The sequence below is a fragment of the Bos indicus genome, chromosome 3 (genome assembly GCF_029378745.1).
Source record: "Bos indicus isolate NIAB-ARS_2022 breed Sahiwal x Tharparkar chromosome 3, NIAB-ARS_B.indTharparkar_mat_pri_1.0, whole genome shotgun sequence".
Classification (NCBI taxonomy): domain Eukaryota; kingdom Metazoa; phylum Chordata; class Mammalia; order Artiodactyla; family Bovidae; genus Bos; species Bos indicus.
In genome coordinates this window covers 640,481-664,105 of record NC_091762.1, presented here as the reverse complement: position 1 = coordinate 664,105, position 23,625 = coordinate 640,481, and the positions used below count along the sequence as shown (strand labels likewise).

At 33.1% G+C, this 23,625-nt stretch overlaps 1 protein-coding gene across 7 annotated transcripts in view; it reads left to right on the top strand.

Annotated features, from left to right (window-relative positions):
- The window catches only part of DCAF6 (DDB1 and CUL4 associated factor 6), a 181,580-nt gene that overhangs the window by 109,655 nt on the left and 48,300 nt on the right, over nt 1-23,625 (top strand). For 5 of the 7 annotated variants that reach the window (XM_070782239.1, XM_070782248.1, XM_070782234.1 and 2 more), the window contains 3 exons: nt 6,047-6,106; nt 18,476-18,593; nt 23,362-23,477. In XM_070782239.1, coding sequence (XP_070638340.1) covers nt 6,047-6,106; nt 18,476-18,593; nt 23,362-23,477 — 294 coding nt within the window. The remainder of the gene's footprint in view (nt 1-6,046; nt 6,107-18,475; nt 18,594-23,361; nt 23,478-23,625) is intronic. The other 2 variants (XM_070782257.1, XM_070782260.1) reach the window with 1 other exon arrangement.

The window sequence follows — 23,625 nt, the reverse complement described above, 5'->3', positions numbered from 1 at the left end:
AAGGAAGAGAAAATGTCTCTACATATATAAATATTTTTAGAATAGTGAAATTTAGCAGATAACAAACCAAGTATTAGAGTGAAGTTGAGTATAAAACAAAACTGTCTCATTATTGGTAGAGAAATGTACACTGTGGACATTAGGAAAATATTGACATTGAGTCTTTATATCTAGTTCATCAATTTGAATTGAAGCCAGTTCTTTTTAGAATCAAAAAGCTTTAGGGTGGTTATATGTTTTTTGTGAATTAAGATGCCGTTTTCCCCACTCTTGGCATCATTCTTATTAAATAATAACTAGTTTGATAACCGGTACGTATTGTGGTAATTTTTACAAAACCAGTGTTGAGTTAGACACCTTGCCAGTTTTGAAGCTGAGAAACACATTAATCTTATTTTTTGTTATTGAACAACTTGCTTGGGTCCCTGAGGCTGCCACATGGACCAACATTAGAAGCCCTTGGTGCTGCTATTCAGTGTATGCTTGCTGTCTTCCCTTACAGTGTGAGATGGATTGTGTACATCTATGCCATATGCTTTTTGACATGCCATTCATATAAGACCACTAGTAACCTAACCTGTAACATGCCCTAGGTTCATTTGCTAGCGTTGCTTTTATCTTACTCTTTCTTCACATGTCAGGAACACTGGTAACTAAAAACTTTAAGAAGAGCTAATAATGTATTGTTAGTTTGTTACAAAGAATATCTTGTCCATTTAGTAAATCTTGAAAAGGAGGAAAGATGAGTTGACTTAATGTAAAATTCTTCATTTTGGAACATCCAAATTATAGAAATACAGAGTAGAAATTAAATTTATGAAATTCAGCAGGAAGATTGGTTGTATTTGAACAACAATTCATAAAACATTTTCCTACATTTCACAATGTATGAATATAATTTTGTGTGTGTATATAATGGGCATTAATTGATCCATTCACTCATACTAGATATTACTACTAAAATCATGAATACAGTTTGCAGAAAATTAGCATTCTATGTTTTAACTTTTTAACAATAGAAGAATGCTCAGTTCTCATAAAACATTTTCCCATTATGTCTTGATATCCTCATAGTGTCAGCAAATGATGATACTATCAGTAAATTATATTTCTATCATCATCTCACCTGTTTAAGCCTTTTAGGTATAAGATATTCAAAGGAGACATTAATGTAATTTTGGAAACCAAGAAATTTTAACACATGCAGAATTTCTGAGTGACTACATTGTCTGGTAAATATTTTATTCTCTTTTCAAAGTATAGGACTCATGAGAATATTTTGTGACAGGCTAAGTGTTAGATGAAGCTACCTAATACTTAATTTCTGTAGGAAAATGGCATCAAACCCTCAAGCCATTTTATAGAGTCTACATTTTAATGGGATCAAATGAGAACATGTCTGATGCCAATATTTCTTGGCAGTTGAAGACTAAAACACCATTCAAAGGCATCATACAGTAAAATGAGCTGTATAAGATAGATTGTAACATATGTTTTAAACAGTTCTCCAAGGCACCAAGCAGTATTTAAAATGAGCTGTATAAGATAGATGTTAATATACATTTTAAACAATTCTCCCCCTCCCATTTTTTCAGCTGTGAAATTAGAATTTCATGGGGAAGTTCTAATATAAAATACATAAATGACACTGTTGAGATTGAACATAAAGAAGAGTGTTGAGAAATGACAGCTTAATTCCTTGTCCCTCTTGCCACCCCCAAGCCACCTCTGCTCTCAGAAGCACAATTCAAAAACCACTGCTCTAAAACAATTTTTGACACCTGTAAATGATAATTATTCATAGCTAATTTCTAATACTTTTTCAAAATTAGTATATATGTCTATAAAATATTCACATTTTTAGTTTTAAAAAAGTGCACTTTTTTTAGACTTGTAGGAAGTACATCACAACTCGTTTCTAATCTTTCAGTGATTTTTTTTTTTAAATCATAAAGAGATGAATTTCCTTTCATCAGATCACTTGTCTAGGTGTTAGACTGGCTGAGTTCTTATTCCTGGCCTTATGAAAAATGACCTTGGGCAGGTCATTTGGCTGCTTTATGCCTCAGTTTCCCAATTATTGACTTATTTAGTTAGTGTGGCACAAGGATGGGATAGAGAACACTGTATAAAGTTTTTATACTCCTGAATAGAAAAGTACACATAATATTGGACTATCTTAATTATAGTAACTTTAACTTACTATTAATACCTAAAGATATCCTCATATTGCGACCATGAAAGGTTGATAGTATTCAGGGTTTTGAATGAGCTGTATGTATGTTTTTCAGATGAATGCCATAAACAGCTGTGGCAGAGGCATTCAGCATATGGCTGATTTTAAACCCAACTCTTTTTTTCCATTTCAGGTCCCCTGAAGTCATGGGTTGCTGGCTCCTGCTCAGAGTGACAACACCCTGTGGAGTCTGCTGGTACTGGCCCAACCACCACAGAGCCCCACTGGAGCATGGAGCCAGCCTAGAGAGGGTGTCAGGTAGGAACTGTTTTTTCACTTTATGGCACGGTTTTGCCAATTGGAAAAGAAAAAAGTAATTTTTATACCCCGTAAAGGGTATGAAACATTGGTGAATATTTTAAAGGGCTTTTCAAAACTGAGCCATATTGGAAAAAATCAGCATTTACCCAGTCCTCTGAAAACAGTCTTCTGTACAACATCCAGTTCCCCACAGTGTCCATAATGTCAGTTACAGGTCGCACTTCTCAAGTGGATGCATTTGACCCACCATGTTAGTGTTTATAACATGAGCGTTTAGTAAATCAGATGTGATGTTGACTTAGTTCTGCAAGTACTTTTCAACGACTTTAAATGATAGGGTCCTAAGCAACACAGTGATGGGTAACTTAGAACTTTAAACATGGGACTGTGCTCCATGTTTTTCAGAACAGCTTCCTATCATCATTTTTCTTTTCTTTTTCTTTTAATTATTATTTTTCATTCAGCACTATGTTTGAGAAAAACAAGCAAGTAATAACATTAGTTGACCCTTTCCTATGTGCTATTGAAGTAGTTTACATAGGTTATCTCATTAAATCCTCACAAGAAAAGTATGTGGTAGATATCAAAATTATCCCCATTCTACAGATGGAGAAACGGAGAAACTGAGACTACAGACGTTAAATAACTTGCCCATGATTACAATATTACTGAGTAGAAAAGCCAGATTTGAACCCAGGGAGTCTGACTAGAATCTTTGTTATTTAAATTATAATTCTTTATTTTTTCCTACAGAGTTTGAATGTCAAGGGGCTAAAGAATTTTCTCAAAACTAGAACACGAAAAGTTTGGAGATATATAGTAATTAGGCATGAAACACCTTGGCTTAGACTGAAGGAGCTTTTGCTTAAAGTTTGTCTCTACTTTAAAAATAATAATAATTTAAGAGACTGGCAATAAGCTGACCAACTGTCCTACATTTTGTAATAAATTATCATGGGACCATATAGTCAAAATTTATTTTGTGATAGTGCTTTCTAGATGATATTTCACAGAGAGTATGCAAACTCTCTGTGAGTAGGGTATGCAAACACTGAAGCAATCAGCATTGAATTAATACTTATTTTTTAAAAATATTAGATATTCTGATGATTATTATATTAATATTGGAAGTATTTCTGTAAGTTAGAAGTTATAGGTATTATATTTATGAATATCTAGTGATACAGAAACACGTTACTTCAAATGTTTATGTAACAGGAAGATAATCCTTTCAAAAACAGTTGCGTAGTACCCCAAATTAAAAATAGAATGGAAGCAATGATCAAGAAGGATTTCTTCTTAAAAATTGGTCTTCAACATGTGAAGAAAGATTATTCCCCAGATACACATAACATCTGGACAGACTGTAAAACCCAGAAGGAAGACCTTTTAGTTTAACATTATCTTTCTGCCTTAACCTAAGCTTCATTAATTAAATACTTCAAGAGTTTGAAAATATACAATTCTTTGAGATGACAGCATTGTAGATCCTTTCTCAATGTGTTTTATTTAAAAACTTGCATAAGATGCACTTTATTTCATAAGATTTGTGCATTCCATAAGATTTGTGAAAAATTAAATATTTGAAAAAAGATTGCATGGAAGGTTGTTCTCAGATTCTTAAGAAGAGTATAATAGAATGTATAACGATAAAAAAATTTTCATAACAGGCTTTCTAGGAAGATTTTCCAATATTTATTTCACTGACTCACTTTTTTTGTTTTTCTTAAAGAATATAATTTTGGTTTTTTCCAAAGATCAACTCATCTACTCTTCATTGTATCTAACTCAGAAATTGATATTTGAGAAGTCTTATAAAAGAAAGTAAAGCATGACTAGATTAGGGAACCAATTAAATTACCATCATTCCATTTTCTTTTTTGTTTAGTACAGATTTGTTGGCGCTTCCCTGGTGGTTCAGAGGTAAAGAATGCCTGCCATTGCAGGAGATGTGGGTTTGATTCCTGGGTCAGAAAGATCCCCTGGAGAAGGAAATGGCAACCCACTCCACTATTCTTGCCTGGAGAATCCCATGGGCAGAGGAGCCTGGTGGACTACAGTCTATGGGATCACAAAAGAGTTGGACACAACTTAGTGACTAAACAACAGCAACAGATTTGTTGAGCTGAATATTCTAATGAAGCAGTGATAAGCATACTATTATTTAAATGATGATCATGCTTTATGAAAATCTAGTCGTATAAAAATTTATGACCAAACTGGTTACCTCAGAAGGTAGACAGTTTGAAATTGATACTAGTAGTCCTGGTAGCGGGGTTCAGTTTTCAGTGTACAAGCAGTCAAGTGGTATAAAATTGCTAAGAATCAAGGATATATTAGAAAACTTAGCTATTGAGTTATGGTCACTCATAAATCAAAATACTTACTGTTGGGAGAATAATGCTTCATTATAAAAAAGTGCAGAGTTTTTATGAACAACATTTGCTAAGAACTGGAGCATAGGCTGTTAGAAACTAGGACTTATTCTTACGTTTAGTGGAGAGCTATGTATGCTTGCTATCCACATTTTCTCTTTCCTGTAGCTCTACTAGGACACTGGAACCCCAGCCAGTAATAGTAGCCACCTCCTTCTGTTTCCTCATGCCTTTCTTAGTTACCAGATCCTAGAATGACCAGGAAGAAAGGAGAGTGTTAGACCTAAAAATATTGACTTGTCCTCTGTCATACAGCTAAGTTATTGTCAAAACCAGAGTTGGAATCAACACTGACTAATTCTAGACTGGTGCTTTTTCCATTTCATCATGCTGCCTTACTTTATACGAGTGTTTTTCAAACAGTAGAACCCATTTATTTATAAGACAAATTCTTTTACATAGAAACTCAGTGTATCCAAAGGGTAAAAATAAAACATTCTGTTTGAAGCCAAGGTAGAAAGCATGATGCCCAAAGTGTAAGCCTTTTCATTGCCTTTCTTTTCCTTTTCTCACCAGGCACCTAAAGAAACCAAAGGCTTCACAGTGCAGTTTTAATATTCACCACATACCATAGAGTTTTTAAAAGTTACTATGTTTCTGTAATGGTAATTACTTCATTAAATATTTCTCATAAACCATTTTCCTTGTCTTATGTCTTTGAGTTCCTTTTTCAACTCAAGATAACATCTAGCTAAGTGTAGTGAGCATCTCATTTCATGCTTTGAATCCTCCAGTCCAAAATAAAGCCATCTTAAGGAGCTGGAAAGAGGGTTTGAGAAAGACAAAGAGTCTTTCTTGTGGTGAGGGAGATACTCTGTTTCTGTTTTATCTACCTTGCACTTTGTGCCTGTGCTAAATGAATTTGATAAAAAGTATATGCATGGAAGTAGAAGAACATTTTCTCAACTCATTCTCAAAGTTGCTAAATGCTTGCCTGAAATAACATATCTTAAGCACACGGCCTTGCTTACTCACTGCTTGGGAAATACTCCACAGTACTTACTTCTATTCCCCACCATTATACATTTGTTTCTTAAGCTTAGAGATGATCATGACATTGCTGTGCAGTTTTCTGCTGCTTACTTTTAAGTTAAAAATCTCATTTTTGTTTCAGATTCTCCTTCTTCTGTGGTTAACAAACAGCTTGGATCCATGTCACTTGACGAGCAACAGGGTGCGTGCAACAGGAGATGCGCTATGCCCATCCATCCATAGTTTTATTGCAATGCATAAACCAAGCTCTCTCTCACTTTTTCATAGCATTTCATTGTGATCTATGGTCTAATAGTCAGTATTTTGTGGGCTAAATTATCTTAGGTGGTATTATGCCCAAAGGGCCTCCTTGGCCTATACAAATTATTTTCTGTGTAAGCTAATTTCTTTGAAATCTCTTCCTATAACAGTATTATATGTATATAAAAAAGATCCCTTTTTACAAATTCTAGCTGTCATAAAATTGTATAACTGGGTGTGAGGTTAGCATATTACCTAGTGGTTACTTTTGGAAAAGTTATTGGAGCATAAAAATGTTCTGTATTACTACGCTGTTGTCATAATACTTGGTTTTATGTCTCACTTGTCTGATGCTTGAACTCTAGGTAGCTTTAACTTTAAGAAATACGATTATCAATGCAGAGATAAGCTCCAAAGTCACCCATCAGAAGGGAAAATAACTTCCACTTCCACTTGCCTTCTGAAGTAGGAGAGGTATACAGTCCACTTTGGAGCCTTGAGAAGAGGTTGATGAAGTAGATTTTACAAATATTTTTCAAAAATGTAAAAGTAACTTAGCCCTAAAGCCATAAGCTTTAGTTGGCTAAAAGTTTACATATGTAGGGTGACTCATTTGTCATTGAGGAAATGAAATACTGCTGAAGTACCTATTTAGTGTGAAATAGATCTAATTTTAACTGTCTTCTTGGAGAATTATTCAAAAACTAATTTTGAAACAAATCAGAAAACTCCTTCTGTACATCTGATCTTAAATTATTCTTTATAGACCTGAGATGGCAAATATTTGCTATAGGTCTTTTCTGTTCTTGAGAATGAATGAATTCATAAGTGAATTTGAGAACTAAGAAATTATGCGTGTTTTATCTTTATACATTAATTGTAGAGGTATTAACAGTAAAGAATGATTAAAGTGTAAAACACAATTATAATATTATATATAATATATTGTACTACTGTTTAGAACTGCTCTCTAATCAAATCTTTTTTTGGTAAGGCTATATGAATGTAAATACTATTGAAGAGTTTGTAGCCAAATTCATATTTTATTTAATCTTACAGAAAAATTTCCATAGAATTATGTTGAATATTATATTTATATTGTAATTACTTTATATATATTATGACATATGACAGAAGGAAATGAGAATAAAGGATAGCTCCCAGATTTTTGCCACCAATGCCTGGGTAAACTATTCCATTTACTAGGGTAAGCTAGTTTGGAGGCAGAAATCAGGAGTATTTTTTGGGCCATGTAAAGCATATTTGCCTTTCAGTTATGAGTGGAGATGTTATATAAAAGGTCAGATATTGAGTAGGCTTGGCAGAAGCTGCATGATGATAGACCATCATCAGTGTAACTTGGTAAGAAGTTCTCTGAGCAGAAATGTTCAAATGACAGCATATCCAAATGAATTAAGTCCTGAGGTTTTACATGCCTTTTTATTCAGCAGTACATCTTTTAATGTACGGGGGACTTCTACATTACAGGGTTTTATCACCTAGAGATAATGTCTACTATAAAAGTGAACTGAAACTCCCCACTGTTGTCTTTCTCACCTGGACTAATACAGTAACCTCTTAACTGGTCTTCTCACATCCTATCAGTCTGCATCTGTTATCTCCAGGCGGAGTAAACTTTTAAAAATGTAAATCTAAGCATATTGTTATTCACTTGCCTAAAACTTTTAAACTGTTTGCCCTTGCTGCCTGCCAAGTCTGCTGCCAAGTCGCCCCAGTCGTGTCTGACTCTATGCGACCCCATAGACGGCAGCCCACCAGGCTTTCCCGTCCCTGGGATTCTCCAGGCAAGAACACTGGAGTGGGTTGCCATTTCCTTCTCCCTTCAGGCAATCTAAATCCATGCCTTGGCTTGCAGAGCCCTGCACTCCTGGCCCTTTCTCTCACTCACTCAGCTCTTGACAATTTGGCCTTCTTTCAGTTTTTCTAACAACACTCTAAGCTCATTTCCCTCTTAAATTTCTTGTGAATGCTATTGTCTCTACCAAAATGTTTTTGTCTTCAGCAACTTCTACTCATCAAAACTCACTTAGATACTACTTTTCCAAAAGTAGTATGACATTCTAATCAGAAGTAGTTCTCCTCTCTTTATCTCTTTGTGACCTGCTATCCTTCATCACATTTGTCAAAATTTATAATCATACCTTTATTTAAGGGATTGTTTAATACCTGTCTTTCTCTGTATTCTCTGAATGTTTTCATTCACTATAGTATATTCAGTGCCTAACACCATATCTGTTTTCAAAACAGTAGATATTTTGTTGAATGAATGAATAAAACAATTGTTTAAGCAGTGAGATGCCCTAGAAATTATTCTAGCTTGGGAGAAACATGACCAGATTTATGTATTGGATCATTTTGGCAGCTTTATAGATGGTTGATTGGAAGGGAGTAAAATTGAAAATAGCAAGACCATGTAAAAGGTCACATGACCTATTGCAGTAGGTCAAGTGAGAGATGATGAGTGGATGAGTAATTCGATCTTAAAGTATAGCAGTTGGAAATGAGAAGAATGGACAGGGTTTTTTTTTTTTTTTTTTTAATATTTAAGAGCTAGAATTGATGGGACTTTGAGAAAGATTAGTTTTTAAAAACAAGAGAATGATACCCAGGTGTCTCAATGGGGCAATAGATGGTAATACTGTCAACTAAGATAGGGATTTCAGGAGAAACTGCCAGTTACAGGGGAAAAAAGATACATGAGATTTTCTTGATACCTTTAGTCTGAATTACCTTTGAACATCAGATGGAGAAATATCATAGTTTCTGGAAGTCACCAGAGAAGTCTGAGGTGGAGATAAAAATAGGAATTGTCAACTTAACAGATAACAGTTGAAATGGTGAGAGTGGATGAAATAGTCTTAGGAAGAGAGGATTAAGTGAAAAGAGGAAAGTCTATACTACAAAGAGCAAGCAGAGAAAAGGACCTGGCTGAGGAGACAGAAAAAGAGTGATCTGAGAAATAGGGCAGAAAGAATGCTGTATCCAAAGTCATGGGAAAAGTAAAGTTCAGGGAGGAACTCATCAGTAAGTGCATTGTGACGTAAGGCTGTCAGATATAAAAAGGACTGAGAAATTTTCTTGAATTTGGCAGTGCTTTGGCACTGCAGTTATTATGTGGAGGCAGAAGCCAGATAGTAGTGGTTGGAGGAGAAAGATTTTTTTCTTAAAGTGGAGACATTGTCATGTAGATGACTCTTTCAGTAAGCTTTTCATTACAAATGAAAAGACAGAGAAAAGGTAATGTCTGGGAGGGAGTAATAATTTCAAAACTGAGTATGTTTACAAAGTAAAGAATCTTTGTAGAAGAGTATGTATAGGGAATAATTGACGTCCTCAGATAAGCTATTTTAATCTTTGACTAGACCTCTGTTCTCCATTTTACCTTGTAGAATGGAAAAATTAGTACATTAAATAAGTTTTTTCCTGAATATATAATAATTATCTTAAGCATATTTAAAATTTCTTTTTTCTTTTAAAGAGACACTAATACATTTTTTAATTGATAATTCAGTTTGATAGTTACCTGACAGTGTTCATCTTCCAGATGTCCAGGTGCTTTTACATGTTGCTTAATTTAATTTCCCATAGAGTTCATAGATTTTCTTTATTTTGATTCAGGATTACCAGGATAAAAATGTTACTAATAAAAAAATTTTAATAGTAATTGACATGTGTCACTGCAAAGATTTATTTTCTTTCACTAATTATATGTACATTATTGAACTGATTGATTCTGATCAGTGTTTTCATGTATTTATTTTGAATTTTTTAAAAAAGCTTAGTCTAATATATTTAGTTTAAACCTTAAGACCATAAATGCAGCTACCTGGTTGCCTAAGTAGTTTTTGTTTTATTAAAATGTTTTTTAAAGAAATAGGTGTACAGCATATATGTTGTTTTTCTCCTGTTGTGAAATACTTTGCTGTAAAACTTACAGCTATGTGTACACACATTGACAACCCTTCTGTGCTAATTAGAAACTATTTAAATAAGCACAGTTACATTTGTCCTGCATTTAGTTTGAATAATATATTCTAATAAGTAGTTTTGATTTTCCTTTTATTTATATCTCTTTCATACTTACTATAAGGGGAAAAAGCCTCTTCTGACATGTACTGCTCTTGCCTTTTAATAAAACTAGCAATTTTTTCCTGTTAAAAATATTTGGGCCAGAAATTCCCCCCTCTTTTAGTAACAGTAACAACAATAACAAAAGAAATGTATAATCTTAACATTTAACTTTTCAGAGGGTATAAGGAAATAATTTTGCCTGAAATTATGGCCATGACTGTAGTAAGTTGCTTTATATTCATTACAGTGATAATCATTAAGTGGAAGTTGATAATGCCATTAAGTCTGAGACTTATACCTGTGGGCAGTTATGCATGTGTCAGACACTCATTTTCTATTCTAGATTTAAAGAAATAAAAATGGTAATTTGGGACATTAGAAACATAAATACTAATTATCCATTATTTTAATAAGCAGACTTCTTTTGACATTAATGAAAGGTTTACTGACAGAAAGAGACTTGTGGATGGTCAGAAACCACTGAAACAGATTTTACTAATTCTACTAGGGTAGATTGGGAATGGAAAAACTGAATGTGTCTTGTTAAGTATTATTCCCTTAAGATTATATACTGTCACCAAGTTGAAAGTTTATTTTAATAATGTCATTTTGACAATATTACATCAAGTTATATTTTAAATGACATTAAATGTACTTTGACAACTAATTTTTGTTAAATATCTAATGATTAAAGTCTGCTGTATTAGTTGGGAAATTAAGTTCAATATTCACACTGGAAAATATCTGTGTATACTGTATTTAAATTCTAGAAGAAAAAAGTTAATGAAATCATATTTCATTTAGATTTTTTTTTTGTATTCTCTAGAACTAGTTATCACTTAGTTGCTTAGAATGAAATAGGTCATCTCCTTTTCCCCAACTACTCAGTTTAGGTTCTAACAATTAGTGATATATTTCATTTTTTGGAAGTTGGGGAAAAGGAGATGAGATAATTCATTTGCCTGTACTCACTTGTTCCACCTGTTGCTACCCAAGTCAATGTCTACATTTTTAGTTAAATTGTTTTCTAATTCAGAATTGTCTATGATAAAAATAGCTCTCATTGAATTTTAAGTATATAAGTGGCACTGTGTTAAGAATTTAGTATCTATTATCCCATTTGTTGCAGTTTAATGAGGTAATATGATCCTCATTTTACTGATGAAGAAGCCAAGACTCCAAGAGATATGTAAAGACAAGTGAAATAAGTAGTAGAGTCATATCTGTGTATCTGTTTCATTAATTCAACTCATATTAAATGCCTGTTACCTTGTGGCAAATACTAGGCCTGGTACCAGGATGCACGAATAATAAAGCTTATGCTCCCTGTGCTTGGAACATAGAGTTAATTAATAATAGTAGTAATAATAATAGAGTTATTAACCATAATAATAACATAGACACTTATATTGCATTTTTTGTGTATGTCAAACATTACTTTGAGCAATTTTTATATGTTTATTTACTTAATCCTCTTCACAGTCTTATACAGCAGGTATCATTATTATCCCCATTTTCAGATAAGGAAACTGAGGTAAAGAGAGGTTAAGAAACTTGTCTAAAGTCATACATTGTGTGTCTATGTTAGGAATGTGGTTCAAATCCAAGCAGTCTGATTGCAGTGTCTGTGATCATAACCACTACCCTTTGCCTCATCTAACAGTAAAGATAGATGATGTAAAAATAAATACACATGTCATAAGAGTTTTAAAAGAGGAAACAAGGTTTAGTGGGGAACACACGAGTGAGTCTTTGTTTCTTCTGGCACAGGCTCAAATAAGGTATTCCTGAGGATGAGGCATTTTAGTTGCAATCTGAAAGATGATTATATGAGTAAGTTAGGTCAAGGAGAAGGAGTAAAGGGGATAATGGATATTAATAGCATTTGCAGAGGCTCTGAGAAAATCACATTAGAATGACTAGAAGAATTCCAGTATGACTGGGGTATGCTGTGGCTTCAAGAGATAGGTAGAGTCTGTATTGAGAAGGAAGGACCTTTTGAACTTTTTAGGGTTTTAGATTTTAAGAGTAATAGGAAGTTAGTGAAGAATTAAAAACAGGACATATGGCCTGATCTCATTTGTTCTGAATAGAATATGAAGAATTGACTAGAGACTAAATCACTTAGGAGGTTCTCCTTAAAATTCTATCTCCAGTAAGGATTTTAACCTGATGATAGAGATAAGGTAGAAATGTGAAGAGAGTCAAGAAATATTTAGAATGTAGAGTATACAGGATTTGATGAATGAGGCAAATAATTGAAGAGGAGTCCAGAGTATAAACTGAAGTAACAACTCCAGAATTTCTATTTGGGAGATGGTTTAGCAGTGAAAACCTGTTTGGAGGGAGAAGGGTGAGGGTGTGTCTTAAACCTGCTTTAAGTATTACAGAGCATGAGGCCAGGAGAAGAGAATTTTCAAATACAAGAGAGTTGTCTGCTTGCTGCTGAGAGGTCAAGTGTAGATGAGTTCTAAAAATTCTCCCACTAGATTAGTAAGTTCAGAGGTGGTCAGTCTCATTAGAGCAGTTTCACTGGATTGATAGAGGGCAGATTTAGGAGAAAAAGTGGAGATGAGAAATAAGAAAAGTACTTCAGAACAATAAGCAAGGAGAATGGTAGCTGGAGGGGAAAGTGGTTTTAGAGAGAGTTCTTCTAAGTTGTTCATTTTCATTTTCATCTGGAAGTCGCATTTTACCGTGCTAAGTAATCTGATCAATCAGAGGGACAGACAGATTTGATTTTTTTTTTTAATAGAATATAGCTGAGGAAAGAGTCATGAAAAGAAAAACACTGGATGAGAATTTTGGTAGGGTTTATGTGCCACATGGGATATGCATTTTTAGTTATTTTCTTACTATCTGTTCTCCCTCAAAACTGAAAGTGAAATAGAAATAGAAGACTTTTATGAACAGAGGGATATAAGACTTGACAGTTCTGGAGTACAGGGAAAGAAAGCCTATGTCGCATAGATAAAATGACAACTGTATTTCAGTCCATAAATTTTAAATATCAGAGGGAAAATGGAACCAGGCATAGTCTGATTCTATATGTATCCCAACCCCATGTTTTAAGTTTAAATCACTTTTGTGTTATGTCATGAAAAAAGTGTATTGGATTAAAATGATCGTTATTGATACACAGGTGGATTTTGATTGTCAGAAGTAAAATTTGACTAGAATATTATTTCCAAAAGATTATATAGGAGAGATTTCCTAGTAAATATTAGTGTTAAAGTTATACTTTGTTTTTGGCTTTCATAAAATAGTTCATTTCTATATAAAGTCAGATTACACTAGTGAGAACATTGAGTTTCAAAAGAAGAGCCTTGCCTCACAGTCATCTATGTGGTGGATAGTAGTTCCCTGTTTAGAATCTACTCCTAGAAACAATTTCTCCACTTTGAATCAGGGTCAGAGTATGCCTCCTTATACAGATGATTGGAAGACTTGGATATCCAGTAGTCTTGAGTTATGCGGAAAAGTTATAGGTTCCTGACATTTACAAATGGAAATTTTACCTTGGCCTAGAAATTATACTTCAGATGTTTGCCCTTTCTATGTATGTCAGGCAAGTTGGGGGTACAAAATTTGTGGAGATAGTTGAGCTTAATTATTGATGTATCAATATTATTTCAGAGGATTTCATCATACATTTTGTTTCCTTATAAATTGATTTTTATTTTAAACATTGGGCATAACAAAAGGGAAAATATTGACGAGTTCTTTGTGTAATAGAAAATCCCTGAGGCAAAGAATAAATTATTTCTACATGATCCATAACTTATCTCAGCTACTATACATGATTAATGGTGGAAGATTGTACAGTTAGAATAGTGACCTAGCAGAGAGAAAATGTTGGGCATAGTGGTTCTGAACTAATTATTGTGGTGATATTCTACTTAGTTATCATCACTTTGATAACTTTGTTTAAATTTATACATAGGATAGGTCTCCAGGGACATCCTAGCTAAAAGACCAAACAATATTTAGATGATATACAAATCTAGTTACCAAGATAGCATATTTTGTTATCTACTTTGAGCATGTTTTTTTTTAGAGCCACAAATGATTATAGTCAAAATGCACAGACTGAATGATTTGAAAACGTGTATTAAACAACAACAACAAAAGTTTATTTGTGGTTATTACTGTGAAAGGCTTGGAAACTACCTAATTAAGTAAAGGTCAAAGAAGTTCCTTTCAAATTATATTCCAGCCCATTCTATAATTTTTTTTCTGAGCCAGTGCATTAATCTGCAAAGGGCTCTTTTATTTTAAATTTGCTTTCTAGAATCTCATGTTACTGACTATTCACTTCTAACTCCAAAGAATGAAATCTTTTACAGTATATTGTCTTGATTTTTATGTTTTTATGACTGTGCTTCTGAAGCATATGTTTGAATGGGTGGTAGTTTGCCTGGGTAGAGATCACTCTAAGCTACTAACATCGTCTGTTGTTCTTGATAATTGAAATCAAAGCAATATGTATGGCTGCCTTAGCAGGTTGAACAAATTTAAAGTGCTTTTTTCCCCTCACACTGTCCTTGTGCTAAGTGCACCACAATTTTATTGACAGTTTAATCTCTCAGTGCCCTGGAAAAGATACAGGATAGTTTTCCAATAGTCTGATGCCAAAGTGACAGTTTGCATTACCAGAACTTTGTCAGAGTTGCTGATATGAAATATATATCTTTTTTGAGAAATAATACTGACAGTTGATATTTCTTAATTAAAATATGTGTTGAAGGAATCTTATTTTCTACTTAGTATTCAAATTTTTTCCAAGATAGTATAGCAAGTAAGAACTTCATATAGAAAGAAACTTAGAGAAAAAGAATCTACCACATTATTATCAGTTTCATCATCTATAAAATGGAGATAAAAGTATGTGCTCCAAAGGTTATACATATCCTGGGACATGGTAATGTTCAACAAACTTTAGTTACTGTTATGATGGTGCATTCTACGTAGTCGTTGGATTTGATTAAGTTCTCAACCCTAAGACTCCTCCTAAATTAAAATCTCTACTTTTTAAGCAAAATATTTCAGTAATATATTTCTAAGCAAGCATACAAATAATGCAATTTTTAGGATGTATTTGCTGATCTAGATTCTAACACACAGGACAAGTTATTGAAAATTAAAGTGGTTACAAGTGTTTTTTCAAATAAGATAATAAAATTTAATTTCTTGGTTCTTTAGATTTTTATAGACCTTTTTAGCTTAAAATATGCACTTTATTGGAAACTGTTTATTAACTTATCTACATTTCTGAGAAAATTCAATCTGATAGGTTGTATACATCAAGAAGAGGAGTATTAAATTAGGAAGACTAGAATGAACAAGGCTAGGAAATAAATTTTTAGATTTCAGATATATACTTGCATCAGTGCTTCAGTTGAAGAAACCAGGTTCTGTGTTGTGCAGTGTTTCTGCCTGAGATGTAATTTATATTTAACGCTACAAAGAGAGAACTGAACTAGATGGGGGCAGGGGGTGGTCTGAAGTATTTGTAACTAACAGATATAATGATGAGCCCATTTTACTCCAGGCTGATGACTTCATTGACAGTTTAAATGAACAAATTCTGTCAACTGTAGTCATTTTGTAAATTAAATGAGTACTGCTGTGCTTTGCATGAATTTTTATAATGTGTGGGTTATATTACAGAGAGATTAAATAATAACTTGGTAATAGGTAACCTCGGAAGAAAGTATTAATTCACACTGATCATCTTAAGGATACTTCTTGCTTTTGGAGGTTGGAGGTGGTCTTGGAAGTTGGTAGATATTTTCTACACCATTTGGACCTCTCAACAGCTAGCTCTTTGTCTACTATATTCCTTTAGTCATAGCATGCAAATATCTATAGCTGCCTCTAATTTTACTCAAAAAGGAAGTTTTGATAAAGCATTTAAATGGCTTCTTTTTTTAAACTTTTTTTAATTGAAGGATAATTTCTTTATGGTATTACATTGGTTTCTACCAAACATCAACATGAATCAGTAAATGGCTTCTTTTTAAAAAAATTTTGTATTGTAGCATAGTTGAATTTACAGTGTTGTGCTGTTAAATGTCTTCTTAAAACTTATGCTCCTATTAACCAAAGCAGGCCTAAGAAATTCAGTCCTACAATTCTCTCACACCTGCTTTCCCCCCCTATTCCTTCTTTACTTTAAAAGAAAAATAATAGCAAAGCAGTTTACAAAATGTTTGAGAGATAATGAAAAACATAGCCCCAACTCTACCTCTTAACTAACCTCTTACTCTTATCATTCAGCCTTTTGGCTGTCATCACCAATTCTATATCTTAAGAATGACTGTGGTTTTGGCATTAGTGGGATAGAAATTTCAGCAACATAACTAAAGAATAAGGGAAAACTCTATGTGGACAAATGACTAACAGCAAATATGTCAAAGGTTGTCAAGGATAGGACAGATGCTTTAAAAGTGCCATTTGGAAATCCCTGGGTGTCCAGTGGTTAGGACTGTGGCTTTCACTGCCAAGAGTGCAAGTTCTGTCCCTGGTCAGGGAACTAAGATCCTGCAAGCCTCATGATGTGGACCTAAAAAAAGTCCTGTTCTTGATAATTTTACATAAGCTCAAGATAGGTTAATTTGGTTATTTTATAAGAGAGCCATTTGGTAAAATACCTCCTCTAAAACACTGAATTATCATATCTTTGAAAGTTGTAATGGATGGTTAATTTTTTTTTCTTAGCAGCTGTTTATATCAAGGACATAGTCAACAGAAGTAGTACGGAAACAGAATGAATACAATTTGGTAGGCCAGCTTTATAACTGATTCAAACTTTTACTTTCAAAAAGCAATTAATATTATAGAAGAGGATGTCACATGAGTTAGAAGTGAAGATGTAAGAACTGATAATCCTGAATTTTATCAGCTTGGCTTCTCCTCTCTTGGAGAGAATCCTTTTTCCTTTCTGCTACTGTTCTGTATTCTTAAGTCCTGTTAGTTGTCCTCTCACAGGATAAAAGCTAGAGCAGAGTTTCTGTCAGGTTCTCTTTTAGTAAGTGCTCTAGCATGTTCAAAAGGAATGCAGAAAGATACGAGTTCTTTATTGCAATAAAAAGTGGGCCCAATAACCAAAAATCTTGAGTAATTTTGATTTCATTAAGTTGTTACTGCTTATGTTGATACTGTTTTCATGACAGAAAGCTTCTTTTTAGTACCATCAGGTACTGTATCAAGTGCTTGAAATAGTATCCAGAAAATAAGTATTGTTACAGATGAGTTTTCTTTCTGCAAGGAACTGGCAGAAATATTACATGTTTGGTTATATAGCAGTTTTTATTCTGTATATACATTTTAATGTCCCCCCAAGCTGTTATTCATCATAAAATGAAAAATTTATAAAGCCCTGTTCAAATTTGTCTTTGAATATCTGAGTACTCCTTTTGGAGAGGAGGGAAGAGGTGGCTTTAAAGTGATTTGTATTGATTTCTGAGTTTCTTAATTTTTATTTACCATTTTATAAAGATTTTGTATGTTGAGATAGACATGTATTATGAGTATCAGCTATGGACTCAAGATGGAGTTGCCTCCCATAATTTAGAAAACAAATTTCTTTCAAGATTAGTTGGGGGGGAGAATGGAATATATCAAAAGGTATGATCTTATAACAGAGTTTTAGAAAATAACTAAATTTTTCTCCCCCCTCCTTCCCAATAGAGTACAGGCTGTAATCCCTCCCTAGATTGTAAGTCTATGAATTTGAAAGAACAAAGAATTTGATAGCAGTTAATTGCAGCAAAATTTTTACTAAACAGCTTCTTTTGGAGCCCTTGCATCTTCTCAGAATTTCTGAAGGAGCCAATGATAATTATTCTTAATACTCTAGCAACTGAAGGAAAAAAGTCCTGAGAATTCCATTAAATAAAAATACCAGTTTATAAAGTATGTCATTTCATGTTAATGTTCTTTGATTCCCTAACAACTAAATATGGTTCTCAAATGTGTGTGATTTTCATCTGAATCAAAGGGAGTCATGTTGCAAAGCTAGAATTTGATTCAATGCCACTTTGAAATATAGAGTATTTCTATAACACTTGCTTTTGAACTTTAAGTGAGAACCATAACAGATGTGAGAAAGAGTTATGACAAGGACAGCCTAATTTAAGTTTTAGAAATTTTAGGAAATGTCATCTTTTTATTGATTTCAGAGACTTTTTTCAAATGTTTTAAACACAATTTTCAGATAACAATAATGAAAAGCTGAGCCCCAAACCAGGGACAGGTGAACCAGTTTTAAGTTTGCACTACAGCACAGAAGGAACAACTACAAGCACAATAAAACTGAACTTTACAGATGAATGGTAAGTTAATGTTTTTGTAAAGATGTTTTTAGCCATTTTGTAGGATTGTATTAGATATTATTTTCAACAGTTCATCTTTGTTTTGCAATAATGTATTGGTTCTCAAACTTTAGCATGCTTCAGGATCACTTGGAAAGCTTCTTAAAACACAGATTACTAGACCCCACTCTCAAGAGTTTGAGGTGGAGTCAGAGAATTTGCATTTCTAAAAAATGACCAGGTGATACTGATATTGCTGGTCCTGGGATATTTTTCTGATAGAAAATGCAAAAGATGCTCAATCACCAGTATACTAATAGTGCAAAAATTAATAAGCCTAACAATTTGGAGGTTTTTGCAGGCTTGGTCCAATGTAAAAGATGTATGTTTATGTGTATATACATATATATTTTTGGTTTGACATTATTTTAATGATACTGAATATATTTAATTCTCCCCATAGAGTTAACTTTATAATAAATATTCCCATATTACTACTTAGTTTTCATAAGTATTATTTTGTCAGCTAATAGAATCCATCAAAAGGATGTACCATAGTTTTACTTATCCATTTCCTTTTAGTTAGGCAGTGAAGTTACTTATTTTTACCAAATAAGACTATGAATATCTTTGTTTACAAGCTTTTTTTCTACTTTTAAGGTGATTGATTTGGGGTACTTTTTCCAGAAATAAAACTGTATCTAGATTAAAAGATATTGAAAAATTATTTTCAAAAGGATCATCTGTCATTACATTTCTCCCAACAGCATATGAAAGTACATGTTTTGCTGTCTCCAGGCCAGTATTCAATATCAGTATATTCATTTATTTGTAACTCACGTATTTGATTTTTCAATAATTTTTATTTAGTTTATTACTAGGAGTTTGAACTTCAGTGGTGGTATAGATTCTTTTGGATGGCATTTCTGATTATATTTATTACTCATTAATCTAGTTAAATATGATAGTTAAAAAATTAATCTAGTTAAATATGATAGTTAAAAAATTAGCTAAATTCTTTGCCACTGTCTCATTGCCTTTATCATGAGAGACAGCATCCAAAATACTATATTTAAATTTATTATTGTTATTATGTAAATTAATATATAGGCAACATAATCTTTCTTAACATAATTAATTATATATTAATATAATTATATGTGATTAATATATGGTGGTTATGTTAATCATTTAATAACCAATATATTAATTATTCTAGATAATTGATATATTAAATTGTACATTATTATATATTATATGTTAGTATAATATATAATGTATATAAATGATATATAATATAGTTATATATTGTTTATTAATATATAATTAATTATATGTTGATATATGATAATTATTGTAATTCACAGGTTTCCATTTGTGTTTCTGTGTGTTTTTTAATATTAAAATCTTTGATTAAATAGCATTTTCATTTATTATTATTGAATACCTTCTGTGTTTCAAAGCCCGCTCTAGACTTTGGGAATACACTGATGAAAAAAATAGACAAAAAATATCCCTGCCCTATTTGAGCTTATTCTCTAGGTATGGGAAGCAGATGATAAACATAATAAATAAATGATTTGTATAGCAAAAGCCTATTAAATGGTATTAAGTGCTGTGGAAGAAAATAGACCAGGTAAAGATGATTGGAAAACCCCAGGAAAGGGCAGGCATCATTGAGAAGATGACATTTGGGCAGTTTAAAGGGTAAGGAGGAGTGAGCTATGCATATCTGGGGGAAGAGCATTCTATGCAGAGAGAAAGCCAGTACAATGGCGCAGAAGTAGGAGCAGTCTTAGTATGTTCAAAGATCTTAAAAAGAAAACAAAACAAAACAGTGTAGCTGGAGTGGAGTGACCAAAGGAGAGAGTAGGCCAGTATCTATTATAGATAAGGTCAGCCAGGGAAGTGAGAAGGGTCTTAAAAGGAAAAAGTGTATCTCTGGCTGTGTAGATCTGGTTGTGTAGAGAATAGGCCTTGGGTTGGCAACCCACTCCAGTGTTCTTGCCTGGAGAATCCCAGGGGCGGGGGAGCCTGGTGGGCTGCCGTCTATGGGGTTGCACAGAGTCGGATATGACTGAAGCGATTTAGCAGCAGCAGCAGCAGCAGCAGCAGAAACCGAAAGACCAGTTAAAAGGCTTTGGCAGTAAGCAAGGTGAGAGGTGTTGTTCAGTCGCTTAGTTGTGTCCGGCTCTTTGCGACCCTGTGGACTGCAGCACGCTAGGCTGAGGTGTGTCTTGGACCAGGATGGGAGCAGTGGAGGTAGTAAGAAGAGATTGGATTCTAGATGTATATTTGAAGGCATGGTCAATAGAATTTCTTTATGATCTCTACTGTTTGACCTCAGCTTTTAAAAATTATGATATCCCTGGCTCTTTTTCTTAGTATATAGTTTAAGATCACAAAAGATTATCATATTTATTCTCAAGTCTTTTCTCATGTTTCTGTACAGAAGGGACTGATTTCTTATCAAGAATCTCATCTGAGCATATTTTAACCAAACATCTTTAGTCCCACTCTTCTTTTGAATGGTACTTTTTCTTCTTTGAAAACTAACCATGAATTATATTCTCTTATTTACTAGTTTCTTATTTCTTTAGCAAAAAAGTAGGTAGCCTTTTTTTCTGGTTATAAAAGTATTCTGTATTCATTATAAAAAAGATTTTTAAAACGCAGTCTTTTTCATCTATGCCGGTATGATGTCTTGCTTTTATTTTAGTTTCTTTGATGACAGGAAGGCAATAGAGTACACAGACAAATAGTTGAGATTCTGAACCTGACTAGCTGTCGGACCTTTGTAAATACCAGTTTTTTCATCTGAAAATGGGAATATTTAATACAACCTTCCTTAGGGTTTATTGGGAAGATTTAATGAGACCATGCAGAAAAGGTACATAGCACTTAGCTCGTTGACTGGCACACGATAAGCTTTAAATAATTGTTAGCTACAATTGTCATCTTTTATAAATTGCCTTTCACATCCTTGGCCCAGTTTTTTACTGTGGTGTTTATGTTTTTCTTACTGACTTATAGGAGCTATATAGAATTAAGTGAGGATAATATCATTCGTCTTTCATTTGTTGCGGATATTTTCCCCAGTTTATTGTTTGTCTTTAAGTGCTTACGGTAGTTTCACTTTATGGTTTCAGCTTGTGAGCTAATTAATGCTCCTTGTCCTTCTCAGAATTAGAGGAAGATTTCTTCTTGATTTCCTTTTATAGTTCTGTGCTTTTATATTAAAAATATGTTTAATCTTTTTATAGTTTATTTTACCATAAAGTATGATGTAGGGCTTATACCTCAATTTTTCCACATGGCTTTTCCTTTTTCCCAGTACCTTTTATTGAACAATCTAGTCAGTCATTTATCTATAATTTTAAAATACCATATTCACACATGCTAAATGTATTTACTTGATTACTTGTCTTTTCCACTAACGGCTCTGTATTCCTACATCAGTGCCCTATCATAACTTCTACACTGAGCATTCTATTTAAGCCTGCATCATAACTTTCTCAATGGGGGGAAAAAAAAGATGTATATATCACATTGGCTTATCTTTATCAGAATTGCTATACCTAACTTTTTGGTTATAAAGAAATACATGGTCATTGCAAAAGAAATAAGAATCTTAAAGAAAAGTTGAAAAAAAAATTACAGTAACCCAACTGAGATGACAGTTAACATTGGTGTCATCTTTCTGATATTTTTCTGATAAATATCCTTTCTGATCTTTTCCTCTGTGTATATACCCATGTAGATACGCATTTTTCTTAAAAATATACATGGATGCCATTAAAAAAAAATTAAATTGACTTCCATAATTAGCCAAAAAAAAAAGCTTTTGTAAAATTTTGACAAACATTCCATGATAATTTTTATTGTTTATTGAGTCACTGCTATTTGTCTATAATTAACGTTTTTTAAGTTGTTGTAGCCGTTCAGTTTTTTCTTGTTCACATCTTTACTAAATTTAAGAAATTGTTCCATTTTTCTGAATTTAATTTTAACCTTAATAAGATTGTTATACATTTTCTTCTATTTTCTTTCCCACTCAATTCCCTTTTTACACATATGTCATGATTTGTCACAGAATGTTCATTGAAAATTATTTATTTAACTTGGTATGGTGTTCTGCTCTAGCCAGAAATTCTAACAGAATTATGGTTATCATCAGGTAGGTATTAAAACTAAAATAGAAAAACATTATTCTCTCCTTCTACAAAACTATGGTGTCGATCACTTGCCATATTTGAACAGCAATCTAGAACTGACAGTGATCTACAAAGGGCAATTCAAAGACCAAAGAAACTTCCAGGCCTCTTTTCAAGTATCAATTTAAAAGTAGCCTAGAACAATAAAGTCTAAAAGGGTGTATGATCAAAGTTTGTAAAATCAGTAAGAATTTTAATATGGTGAAACATCTGTAGTGAGGACAAGAAGAGAGATTATGTAATTAAGTTAAAATTCAATAGAGAGACTTGTAAAAATATATACCAGATCGTAGGTGCATCAGTCAGTGAAGAATTTATATTTTTAAGTCTCTCTTTAATATTAAAAGTGGATTAGAATAATCACCTTGATTTTTTTTAAAGTGATGTTTCACAAGTACTGCTAATATAAATCTTGTGTTTTATTTGTATCCTGTATTTTTTTGATCAACTTCTCTAGTTGTAAAATATTATAGTCTGAATTTTTTGGATCAGTTTCTCTAGTTGTAAATTACAAAAATTATCCTAAAAGTTGACATTTATTAACTTCTTGGTGAAATAGCTTGTCTTGATTGTAGGAGCAGTACTGCCTCAAGTTCCAGAGGAAATGGGAGCCACTGCAAATCTGAGGATCAGGAGGAATCCTTGGTCCCACAGAGCCCAGTGCAACCACCAGAAGGAGAGAGTGAAGCAAGTAAGGTGATATTTTGTCCTGACAAAACCCAATGTTGGATGTTTGTTTACCTATTTTTCTGATACATCAGTGCTACAGTTTTGTTTTTTAACTTGTGCATCAGTAGTCCACTCACTGCTATTGATGAATTATCAATAGCAAACGCAAA